The sequence below is a fragment of the Wickerhamomyces anomalus genome (assembly GCF_001661255.1).
Source record: "Wickerhamomyces anomalus NRRL Y-366-8 unplaced genomic scaffold WICANscaffold_2, whole genome shotgun sequence".
Taxonomy (NCBI): Eukaryota; Fungi; Ascomycota; class Saccharomycetes; order Phaffomycetales; family Wickerhamomycetaceae; genus Hansenula; species Hansenula anomala.
In genome coordinates this window covers 1,204,719-1,217,039 of record NW_017567111.1, presented here as the reverse complement: position 1 = coordinate 1,217,039, position 12,321 = coordinate 1,204,719, and the positions used below count along the sequence as shown (strand labels likewise).

The window sequence follows — 12,321 nt, the reverse complement described above, 5'->3', positions numbered from 1 at the left end:
GAAGTTACTTAATAAATCAGAAGCCATAACGTAATCACCACGATTATATTGGAATTGACCAAATTCATACAAGGCATTAATTTTGGATTCAGTGATACCATGGTTCTTTTCTAAATATTCTCTGTTGAATTGTTTATCTTGTTTTAAATGATCTTGAACTTCTGGTAAGTTTAAAATATCTAAAGTTTCTTTAGTTTCATTGTTTAATTTATTGAAAATGTCATCAACTTTTGCTTCTTTTTCTTCTAATTCTTTTGGAACTTGAGCATTTGGATTCAGAGTTTTCCATTGTTCTTTAACAAAACTGATCATATTGGTTTCTTTGAATAAATCAAAAGTTAATTGAGTTATAGCTTTATCATCATATAAATCTTCTGATCTTAGGGATTCTAAAATTGGGTAGATCAAGTGTCTATCTAAGAATGGAATGACCTTCTTGGTCAAGTCATATTTGCGAGCAATCTCTAGCTCAGCAGCACCAAGTTCACTCATGTTGAATTTGTATTATAAAGAGCTTTCCAAATGTTCAATCTATACACCAAATTTTAAATCGACGTTAAATTTTTTTCCAAAAACTGAGCAAAACTTTTCGGTCTAGGCCACGACTGGAACCCGGACACCAAATGGGTTCGCGAATTGAATTTACATAACATTTGAATTGAACATTTACGCGTCTTTTGATCCAATTTTGTAAGTTGCAAAGTGTTGATAATGGGTGTTTTGGAGGACTCTAACGAGATCTTGAAGACTGCTGTTCTGAAAGAGAACAAGCCAGTATGTGTACTTTTTTTTTCAGTGGAAATTACTTTGATTCTAACCAATTTCTAGTACACTTACAAATTATTGAGTAGACATTTGGATATTCATGTCAATGATGCAAAGAAATTGCTGTACACTTTCTACAAAAACCATAAAGATCTAGTGGAAGCTACCTTTTTGATTTCAGGGACATTCGGTGGTGAAAATGACTTAAAGATCAAAGTAACCAAGGATTTGAAAGATAGAGAGAAGTTTGATCAAGTTCAATCCATACAAGTTTATTCATTAAGTCCACAAAATATTAAGATTGATGAGATAGTCTCAACAGTAAATGCTCAACTCCAAGAATTTAGTGTTGATGAGTCTAAATTGGCCAAATGGGGGTTGATTAAAGGTCCAGAATTAGTCAAAATTGTATCACAAACAACTAAAGAACCATCAAGATCAAATACTAGTATCTCAACCACCAAGAAGCCTGAAGCTAAAGCACCACCATCTGCTCCATCGAAAAAAAAAGAGTTCCCTGATATGGGCTTGAGGTCAGCTCAAATTTTGAGCAGAAATAGAACAAAGGAAAAGGAGGAACCAAAAGCTAGAACAAACACACAGCCAACCTTTGCATCCTCCAGCAAACAGACCAAAACAAAACAACAACCAAGATCAAAGACAGAACCTGCAAAGAAAGTTCAACAAGAAGATTTGACTGAAGATGAACCATTAAAGAAACAGAAGGAATTAAATGCTGAGAAAGATAAAAAGCAAAAGGAGTTGGAGAGTATGTTTGATGACGATGAAGATGTTGTGATCCAAGAAGCTGATGAAGCAGAAAAAGAAGCAACAGAGATAGCTACAACAGCACCAAAGAAGAATGAAGATCTAGAAGGTCTATTTGATAGCAGTTTCAGTCAATCTCAAAGTCAACCAAATAAAAATGAAGTGGAGGAGGAATCAGAAGAAGTGCAACCAGAAGAACCAGAAGTTGTGGAAGAAGAAGAACCTCAAGAAGACAAAAAAGATGAAGCAGAGGTCACAAGTTATTATGACGAGGATGGTTATTTGGTGACTAAAGTTGCAGAGAAACCAAAGACAAAGCCAAAACCAAAACCGAAAGCAAGGGAGGCTCCTGCATCTTCTTCAGCACCAGTCACCAAAAAGGCTAAACCAGTTGCCAAAGGTGGTGCTAAGCAACAAAGTTCATTGATGAGCTTCTTTGGTAAAAAGTGAATATAATAAATGTTATTCTGAAAACTCACAGTAGCTCATTTACCAAATTTTTCCTTTGTATCTTTTTGCTTCTTTTTCGACGAGTGACCTTTATCATTCTTCTTTTTCTCTATTCTCTCAACAGGCTTCGAAGGCTTCTTTGAGTCTTTTTCATCTAAACCACGTACTTTATCATTATGTTTTTGGGTATTGTTCAACAATCTGTTTAAAAACGCTGTATTGGGCTTCTGAGAACGCTCTTTGACTGGATCTTCGCCCTCGAGCTCCTTGATCATTTTCTGGATCAATTTCTCATCGCTCTTACTATCAACAACAAACTTATCCATACTAAAATACTTTATTGTCTCCAACCTGAAGAATGGCTATTTAATTTCACAGGTACAAATGTTTTCTGGTGTCTGGGTTCATCAACACCAGGGCACGCAACCTTCAACAGAACAAGTTGGCATAAAAACGCCAACAACGAATCCAAAATCTCAAGAAATACTGTAGTGACAAAAACTCCCCATACATTGGATCAATTGGCAATTGGCTTAGCTTTGGTTGAAGATGAAGTTATTCCAATTCTTCATTTTGCTCACGATTTATCTACAAGGTGCCTTTGCTGTCAAGGACTACCTCTTCAAAAAATGTGCACAATCTGGGTTTTGCAATAGAAACAGACATTTTGCTGGCGAAGTCTCTAAAAACCCTGATTATGTTTCAAAATACTCAATTGATGAATCAACACTGAACTATATTGAATCCAATTCCACTATCCTTGGTGATATCTACAAAAAAGTCAACGATGCTAAATCTGTTAGATTACCATTCCAGATCAACATTTTGAAAAATAACAACATTAGATTAAGAGTTGATGAAGATCGTTCCCAAATTGAATGGAATAATAAGTTTTTGAACAAGGAAAGATTCGCTGATGCTTGGAAGTATGCCTTCAGAGGTGAACCTGTTGTTTCTCAAAACTATAAATTCAATGACTTACAAAATGGTAAAATTTCAGTGATTTATGGTGATAAAGATCAATACGAATTGGAGATCTTTACCCAAGACTTCAAAGTTGTTGTTAAATATAATGGTGAAACTCAATTGGTACTAAATGATAGATCATTTTTAAACATCGAACATTTCAGAAAAGAAGATGAGAATGAAGCAAACTTAACACCAGAAGAATCAAGCTTTAATAGTTTCCATGACGATTTCCAAGATTCAAAAGATGATTCAGTTCCATTTGGACCAGAATCTGTTGCACTAGATGTTACTTTCAAAGGTTTTAAACATGTTTATGGTATTCCAGAACACGCTGATAGCTTATCCTTAAAAGACACTTCCGAATCGGAACCATATCGTTTATACAATGTTGATATCTTTGAATATGAAACTGATAGCAGACTTCCAATGTATGGTGTTATCCCATTCATGGTTGCTCATAAAGTTGGTGTCTCTGCAGGTATCTTTTGGGTTAACGGTGCGGATACTTATGTGGATGTTAAAAAAGATCAAGAATCTCAAGATGAACAAGTTTTAAGCTCAAAAACTGATTCAAAGACTCATTGGATCTCAGAAAATGGGATTTTAGATGTTGTAATCATAATTGGCGAAACTCCAACCGAGGTTACACAGTCTTATGCTTCATTATCTGGTAATGTTCAACTTCCACAGTTGTTCTCATTAGGGTACCATCAATGTAGATGGAACTATAATGACGAAGAAGATGTTTTGACAATCACAGAAAACATGGATAAGTTTGAAATTCCATATGATGTTATTTGGTTAGATGTTGAGTATACTGATGCTAAGAAATATTTCACCTGGAAAAAAGAGTTATTCCCAGATCCTGAACGTATGCTCAATAAATTGGATGAAACTGGAAGAACACTAGTTGCCATTATTGATCCTCATTTGAAAACAGGTTATGAAGTTAGTAAAGACGTTGAATCTAAAGATCTTGCATTATTAAACAAAGATGGTGATATTTTCAAAGGTCATTGTTGGCCAGGTGAATCTGTTTGGATTGATACATTTAATCCAAAATCATATGATTATTGGACTTATTTATTCAGAAATAGTACTGGATTAGCTGGTGATGCTACAAATTTCCACATCTGGAATGATATGAATGAACCTTCAATTTTCTCTGGTCCTGAAACTTCATCTCCAAAGGATCTTGTCAATTATGGTGGTCTAGAAATCAGATCGGACCATAACATTTATGGTTTAACTTTCCACGAGGCAACTTATCAAGCTTTAATTGATAGATATGTCAATAAGAGACCTTTCATTCTAACAAGAGCTTACTATTCTGGATCCCAAAGATCAGCTGCTATGTGGACTGGTGATAATATGTCTAAATGGGAGTATTTGAAGATTTCCTTACCAATGATTTTAACTTCAAATATAGCTGGTATGCCATTCGCGGGTGCTGATGTTGGTGGGTTCTTTGGTAATCCTTCCAAGGAATTATTAACAAGGTGGTATCAAGCTGCTGTGTTTTATCCATTCTTTAGAGCCCATGCTCATATCTATTCAAGAAGAAGAGAACCATGGATTGCCGGTGAACCTTATACTTCTTATATGAGAGACGCCGTTAAAATCCGTTATTCAATTTTACCATTGATTTATACTAAATTCTATGAATCTTCAAAAACCGGTGCACCAGTTATCAATCCATTATTTTATGAAACTCCTTCAAACCCAAAGACTTTTGAGATTGAAGATGAATTTTTCCTAGGTGGATTATTAGTTAAACCAGTCACTGATGAAGGTGCAGAATCTGTTGAAATTTACTTATCAGATGAGGAAATTTATTATGATTATGAGACTTTTGAAAGTTTACAAGGTGAAGGTGATCATAAAGTTGATGCTCCATTAGGAAAAATACCAATTTTTATCAAAGGTGGTTCAATTACCCCAAGAAAGGATAGATATCGTAGATCATCCAAATTGATGAAATATGACCCTTACACATTAGTCATTGCTCTTGATACAAACAAATCTGCAAAAGGTAGCTTATACATTGATGATGGGGAAACCTTCAATTATGAAAATGGTGAATTTTTATATATTGATTTCAGTTTACAAGATGGTGAATTGCAAGCTGCTGTTAAAGATGGTTCATTATCTGTTCCAAATTCTATTGAGAAAATCTTGATTGTTGGCTTGGAAAGTGCTCCAGCTTCTGTTCAAGTGTCTCAAGGCTCTGAATGGAATGCTGATGTTATTCAAAAGACAAACTATGCAATTATCAAAACCCCAGGTGTTGATTTGAGTAAAGACTGGTCCATCAAGTTTTAGATGAAAAAAAAATAGTTCTTTGCGTGTTTCATTCTATACAACATCCTGTGTAGCTTCAATCTCATTGAAATCATCCTCCTCTTCTTCGACAGTTGGTTCTTTACCGTCATATCCGATATTTAACCTTGCCATGGTGGAGTATCTAACCAAGGTTGTCCAAATTAAAACTTTTTCACACGATGGACATGAACCCTTTTTAGGTATGATTGAACCTTCAGGTATTTGTGTAATTTGTGTGATTTTTGTTCTTTGGGAAAGTTTCTTCATAGCAGCTCTATCAGCATCAACATTTTGTACTTCTTTTTCATTGGTTCTGAAATGAGTGGAGAGACATGAAAGGTGTGAAATGTGGTCACATGAATCATGGTAACATAATGAAACCAGTGGGTATTCTGAGTTTGTCTTTGTATAATCAATAACATCCTTACAGAAATGACATATATGTTCACCGTATCGAAGAACTTCTTGAAATCTTGACAAGATCTTTGTATCATGTTCGATACATTTCTTTTTGAAATCCATCACGTTTTGCATATTGATAATTTCATTTGTCTCTAGAGTATTTGTATAGTCTATACGAATGAGTTGGTTTAGCAGATTTATACCAAATTTATTCGTACACCAAACTTTATAAGTTTCAGAGTTGAATATTTGAACTTTCAAGTTCATTTTGTTGAAAAATGGTGAGTTTAATAACAATCTAACATTTCCTAATTTGTGATGTATAGACCGACCAGCAGTCTTGGAAGTTGTGATTCTTTGCACTTTTTCAATATGACGTGTTTGATAAGAGTGTTGCCATGCATGCTCGAACTATATGGTTAGATGCTTTCCCTTTAGTTAAATTGTTTCTTAACTCACTTGTAAAGCTGCAATTTTGTTTGGGAAACCATGAACTATCATAATCATTTCCCAGGGCCTGAACCCCTTTCTCTTTGTTTTGTACGCTCCTGCTTTCAGTTCACCATTATGTTGCCGTAGTCTCTTGAATGGGGTCAGTAATCCTGCCTTTGTTCTGACTATGAATGAGTACATACTCTTACTGGATCAGGTGTTGATCCTATGTAAAATGAGTTTGGTTTGGGTATTGATCGCAGCAAATAACAACCATAAAACTTGGGCACTGCGTGTGCTACCTTCTTCTTAGTCGACTGTGACCCTATTTGTGACATTTGTAGTAAATATCAACTATTTAACCTAGTTTGTTTACAAAATTTTCAGTGTTTTGATTTGCATATTTTTTTGTTGACACGATATTTTGTGACAGATACATAAATGATTTGACTAGTCAATATTTTTAAATTCAACTATACAATTTACTCCTCATTGACAAATAGTCCAGCATATCCTTGACCAGTACTGGTACACATGGAAACTACACCTAACTGCTTACCTTGAGTTTTCAACCCATTGATCAATGTGCTGATGACTCTTCCACCAGTAGCACCTAATGGATGTCCAAGAGCAATAGCACCACCATAAGGATTTACTTTAGCTTCATCAAGCCCCAGTTCTCTAATGCAGTATAATGATTGTGATGCAAATGCTTCATTCAGCTCGAAAATGTCAATATCGTCTTTTGTCAAATCAAATCTATTCAATAATTTTGGGATAGCTGCAGCAGGACCCATCCCCATTAAATGAGATTCAACCCCAGCAACAGAGCTCCCAATGAATTTGGCAATAGGTTTCAAGCCGTTCTTTTCAGCATTCTCTCTAGTAGTTAAGATCACAGCACTTGCACCATCACTGATCTGTGAAGCATTACCTGCTGTTGTAGTTCCTGTTTCAGAGAATGCAGGTTTCAATGTTGATAATTTATCAAGAGTCACATTCCCTCTTACACCATCGTCTTTTGAAATGGTTTTATATTCTTCAGGTTCGCCTTCTTCAGAGACCCTAGCTTCTACTGGAATGATTTCTTTTAGGAAATGACCAGACTCAGTAGCTTTAAATGCTTTCTGTTGAGACTTCAATGCGAATTCATCTTGATCTTTCCTTGAGATGTTGTATTTGGATGCGACATTTTCAGAAGTTATACCCATTGGCATCAAGACATTTTGAGCTTCAGAAGATGCTTGTTTCTTGAATGGCTCATAAATTCTAGTTGGGATTCCTCTATGTGGGAAATAATCATGTGTCATTGATTCCACACCAGCAGCAATACCAAAATCGATATCACCAGAGCGGATCGAGGCAGCCAAATAACTAAAAGCTTGAGCAGAAGATGCACACTGTCTATTCACCGTGTTTATAGTGGTCTTTACTGGGAAGCCAGCGGCTTTAGCAGCCAAAGCACTTGCTTTCTGACCACCGAGTGTTTGCAACACAGCACCAACCAAGATATCATCAACCAAGGACGGATCCACTTTGGAACGATCAATTGAGCCTTTCAAGACATTATAGAGCAGTTCTTCTGGATACAACTTGGATAGGCCACCCTTTTTAGCCTTTGTCACTGGTGTTCTGAGGGCTGAGAGGATCACAATGTCCTTTGGTGATTTCGTTAGCAGTCTTGCTGTTGACATTTTGGCTATCGGATCGAGGTGCTCAGGAACACCATTAACCAGCTAAACCAACCTGGATTCCTCCATTCTTAAATAACATCATCGCCTATTGTCTTGATGAGCCTGACAGACTCGGGAGCTCTACCGGTAGAGCTTTCAACCGCTTCACTGTACCTGATACGCTGGTACCTGGTACCCCAGTTTAGAGCTGGAGGGTTAATTCATTAGCCAGACACAACGGCCAGGCTTCCGACACCAGTCGCGTCTTGAACCGGTTGATACTTTAACAAAGGAGCATAATTGAGTTGATGGATTGATATATATACAGCTATGGATCCAGAATGAGGTGTATCTGATGGATTTCAAGTTGTTGTTGATGTTATTGGAAAATGTTTAAGCTAATTGTCCCTAGAACAACGCTGTTTAGAATAGCTGGAATTCGTTTCTCATCTACTGCTATTCCAAGAATCTCAAAAGTGGTTCAAACTACAGATGAAGCATTAGAAGGAATACAATCAGGTCAGACTTTACTATCTGGTGGATTTGGACTTTCTGGTGTGTCTGACACCTTGATCAATGCATTATTAGAGAAGAAGGAAATCAATAACCTAACAGCCGTGTCAAATAATGCTGGTTTGGATGGGCAAGGTTTATCAAAGTTGTTACAATCTGGTCAAATTACCAAAATGATTGCAAGTTTCATTGGAATGAACAAGACTTTTGAAAAGCTGTATTTAGATGGTAAGATTGATTTGGAATTGACTCCTCAAGGTACCATGGTGGAAAAAGTCAGAGCTGGTGGTGCTGGTATCCCAGCTTTTTACACCCCAACTGGGGTGGGTACCTGGGTTGAGGAAGGTAAATTACCAGTTAGATATGGTGAGAATGGTGAAGTATTGAAAACTACAAAACCTAAAGAAACAAGAGAATTCAATGGACGTAAATTTTTATTGGAAGATAGTATATTCGCTGATGTTGCATTTGTCAAGGCTTTCAAAGCTGATACTTTGGGTAATTGTTGGTTTAGAGGATCATCACAAAATTTCAACACTGCTTTTGGTAAAAATGCTAAATTAACTATTGTGGAAGCTGAGAACATTGTCGAACCGGGAGAAATCAAACCTGAAAATGTTCATTTACAATCAGTCTATGTTGATAGAATTATTAAATCTACTACACCTAAAGAAATTGAAATAGTCAAGTTGGCTGAAGATCAAAAATCACCAGAAGAGTTGTTGAGTTCTGGTAATGAAAAAGAATTGAAAAGGTTCAAGATCTCTCAGCGTGCATCTAAAGAATTCAATGGTTTCAAATCCGCAAACTTGGGTATTGGTATGCCAAATCTATCTGTTGCTTTCCTTCCTGAAGATTCTCAAGTCATGTTACAATCAGAAAATGGTATTTTGGGCATGGGTCCACATCCAAGAAAAGGTGAAGAAGATGCAGATTTAATCAATTCAGGTAAAGAAACAGTCACCTTATTGAAAGGTGCTTCATTATTCGGTTCAGAAGAAAGTTTTGCCATGATTAGGGGTGGTAAAGTTGGATTAACAATGCTTGGAGGGTTACAAGTTTCTGAAAATGGTGATTTGGCTAATTGGGGATTGCCTGGAAGAGTTAAAGGTATGGGTGGTGCAATGGATTTAGTTTCAAATCCTCAAGCTACAAGAGTTGTTGTATTGATGGAACATGTCGATAAAAAAGGCCGTTCAAAGATTTTGAAAAAATGTCAATTCCCATTAACTGGTACTAAATGTGTCAAGAGAATTATTACAGATCTTGCAGTGTTTGATGTTGTGGATAATGATCATTTGAAATTGATTGAAATTGCTGATAATACCACATTAGAGGAAGTCAAGGAAAAGACTGACGCTGATTTTGAAATTGCTGATGATTTAAAGAAGTTTTAGCTAAGAAAGTTAATGAACACATATAAATATTCTATGAAGATGTAGTGATAAACGAATATTGCATGATGAGCCCCAAGTACTGATAAACTTTATTCATGCCAGGGGTGATTTTCTAGGGGTAATATCATCTCAAAGGTCAAACCTGTTTGTTTTGGCTGAATGTGCTACACCACTCAGTAATCAATCTACACATCAAACCATAAAATAAATATTCATTCAATACACACAAAACATCTGATCAATTCTTTCGAATCAATCAATTTAATTGCTATAGCTTCAAGCTATTATCAACAAAAGTAACAGGTTCATGAGCTACAAAGCTATTCCAGCCTCTTTCAGCTTCTTTGAAAGCATCATAACCAAACAAGAACTTTTGGAAAACTGGATCTGCCCATCTATTTGGGTAACCTTTTCTTGGACTCAATTTCAACAAAGCATCCCTTTTAGCTTGTTTCTCACCATCTGGTAAATGGAAAATATCTCTACAATTAGTTGAACCTTGCACAACTTGAGTAGTTCTCCATTTTCTCAAATTTTCATAAGTTTTCAATAATCCATGAATTTGTGATTTATCAGTGATTCTACCAAATAATCCAGTTAATACAGCAGAGTCTTCAACAGCTTGAGCAGCACCTTGTGCCAAATAAGGTAATGTAGCATGGCATGCATCACCCATTAATGCAACGTTACCAGTTTCATGAACCCAAGTTTTCATTTCAATAGAGTTTTGTAATCTCCATTTAGAAGTTTGATGGACCAAAGTTAACAATTTTTTCAATTTTGGATCCCAATCACTAAATAAATCTAAAATTTCACCAGGTTGTGCAGGTTCAACATTGACATCTTGTGGTAAAGTATCTGGTGATAAAACAACAATATTGACAGTTTCACCACTGTTTGAATTCAATAAATAAACAACAACATGTATATTTGGACCCCACCAAAAATTGATCTTTGGTTCTTCCCAAATAAATTTCAAATCTTCATGTTTTCTAACTTCAGATGATCTAACTAATGCTCTCCAAGCAATATCACCAGTATTATGAGGAGGATCTGGTCTACCCAACATTGTTTGTCTAATTTGAGATTTCAATCCATCTGCACCAAGAATAACATCAGCATTGAATTGACGTCCATCACCTGTGATGACACTATTATCATCAAAGTCCACTCTCATAACTCTTGCACCTAATTTGATAACAACACCAACTTCAACAGCTCTATCAACAAGAACTTTATGGAAATCAGCTCTATGAATATGTAAATATGGAGCACCATATTGTTCTAAGCAGTAAGGTCTCAAAACTAAATAACTTAACAAATCACCAGAGTCCCATTTTCTGAAATTGTAAGATTTTGGAACATGAGAAACAGCCAATAAAGGTTCACGAACACCTAAAGCATCCAAGATCTTTGTAGAATTTGGCGGAATTTGAATACCTGCACCAACTTCACCTAATTCTGGAGCTTGCTCTAACATAATAACATGATGTCCAGATAATCTAAGTCCAATTGCTGCAGCTAATCCACCAAGACCAGCACCAACAATAACAAATTTTAAAGGAGTATAAGTTTTAGGTATTGGATTTGACATAATGCTATAATGTATAACGATAAACCAATGGAAGCGATACAGTCTTTTAGAAGAACATTATCCGTTATATATATGGGTAATATATGTCTGGTTCTGTTGATTGACTTACAGGATGCAAAAATTCAATACCCGGTTAATCTTTTACCAATACAACCCTCTTTCAAAACCTCCAACAACCATGAGTACCAACAAACGTATTTAAACAGATAGCTTTGGCACAGATATAATGGTTCAGCATTTAGCCAGTGTGTATTGAGGAAACCCCAGATACAATCTGTGAAGTCATAATGATCATTTGTTGAGTTTGTAACAGATCTGAAAAGTAGATTTGGTTGTTGAATTTACATGAACTCTGTCAGGTATTACATAACCAGAATAACCAATTATGCACAATTCATCAATACTCAACATTTCACATCAACTATAAGAAGAATCAAGAATCCACTAATTGTAACATTATATGTATATTAATAGAACATCGGAATTACCTTATATACACACAGTAGAGGATATTCTGTCAGGTTAAAACCACGAATAAAATAAAACAAGTGATCATTAAATCAACATCAACTAGAAACAATGGCTGTCACAAGAAACTCCAATAGAAGAAACACCTCTTCAACCTCTTCAACCTCTTCAACCTCTTCAACAACTAGAGTAACCAAAACCAGAAAACCAGCCAGAAAAACCAAGGCTAATCCTCGTGTTACAGCAATTGAAAACAATATTTCTGCATCACATGCTGCATCAACATCTGAAAACACACCAAACTCAACCACTTCAGAAGAAAATTTTTCAACAAATGGTGTTCAACAAGCTGCATTATCTGCACAAAATGAAAATTTTTCTAGTTCAACTGAAACGGGCCATGAGACAAATGGGTCAAATCAAAATCGCACTTTTTTCCCACCACCTGGATTACCTCAACCAAATTCAGCACCATTGTTTCCTCCAGGTTTATCAGCACCTTCATCACTTCCACCGGGTTTATCTAATAATACACAACATGGAACCAATAGCACAACTTCAAACACTA

The 12,321-nt window shown here is 35.9% G+C and overlaps 7 protein-coding genes across 7 annotated transcripts; 4 read left to right on the top strand and 3 right to left on the bottom strand.

Moving 5' to 3' along the window:
* Positions 1-8: 8 nt before the first annotated feature.
* On the bottom strand, positions 9-492 carry WICANDRAFT_61635 (eukaryotic translation initiation factor 3 subunit E; the record flags this gene model as incomplete). Its single annotated transcript, XM_019183224.1, has 1 exon — positions 9-492. A coding segment is annotated over one exon (484 nt), but the record flags the coding sequence as incomplete, so codon positions are not given.
* A 219-nt stretch (positions 493-711) lies between these two features.
* On the top strand, positions 712-1,983 carry WICANDRAFT_77720 (uncharacterized protein; the record flags this gene model as incomplete). The annotated part of the gene is made up of 2 exons (XM_019184597.1): positions 712-774; positions 829-1,983. The coding sequence occupies 2 exons, from the start codon at positions 712-714 to the stop codon at positions 1,981-1,983; spliced, it is 1,218 nt and encodes a 405-aa protein (XP_019040275.1).
* Positions 1,984-2,532: 549 nt separating this feature from the next.
* On the top strand, positions 2,533-5,274 carry WICANDRAFT_27703 (glycoside hydrolase family 31 protein; the record flags this gene model as incomplete). Its single annotated transcript, XM_019181401.1, has 1 exon — positions 2,533-5,274. The coding sequence occupies one exon, from the start codon at positions 2,533-2,535 to the stop codon at positions 5,272-5,274; it is 2,742 nt and encodes a 913-aa protein (XP_019040274.1).
* A 33-nt stretch (positions 5,275-5,307) lies between these two features.
* On the bottom strand, positions 5,308-7,802 carry WICANDRAFT_61632 (uncharacterized protein; the record flags this gene model as incomplete). Its single annotated transcript, XM_019183223.1, has 4 exons — positions 5,308-6,087; positions 6,136-6,258; positions 6,312-6,334; positions 6,668-7,802. The coding sequence occupies 4 exons, from the start codon at positions 7,800-7,802 to the stop codon at positions 5,308-5,310; spliced, it is 2,061 nt and encodes a 686-aa protein (XP_019040273.1).
* On the top strand, positions 7,762-9,691 carry WICANDRAFT_83305 (3-oxoacid CoA-transferase; the record flags this gene model as incomplete). Its single annotated transcript, XM_019185521.1, has 2 exons — positions 7,762-7,820; positions 8,248-9,691. 2 exons carry the CDS (start codon positions 7,762-7,764, stop codon positions 9,689-9,691), a joined length of 1,503 nt encoding a protein of 500 aa, XP_019040272.1.
* A 268-nt stretch (positions 9,692-9,959) lies between these two features.
* Positions 9,960-11,285, bottom strand: WICANDRAFT_61630 (uncharacterized protein; the record flags this gene model as incomplete). The annotated part of the gene is made up of 1 exon (XM_019183222.1): positions 9,960-11,285. The coding sequence occupies one exon, from the start codon at positions 11,283-11,285 to the stop codon at positions 9,960-9,962; it is 1,326 nt and encodes a 441-aa protein (XP_019040271.1).
* Positions 11,286-11,864: 579 nt separating this feature from the next.
* On the top strand, positions 11,865-12,270 carry WICANDRAFT_61629 (uncharacterized protein; the record flags this gene model as incomplete). Its single annotated transcript, XM_019183221.1, has 1 exon — positions 11,865-12,270. A coding segment is annotated over one exon (406 nt), but the record flags the coding sequence as incomplete, so codon positions are not given.
* Positions 12,271-12,321: the final 51 nt, after the last annotated feature.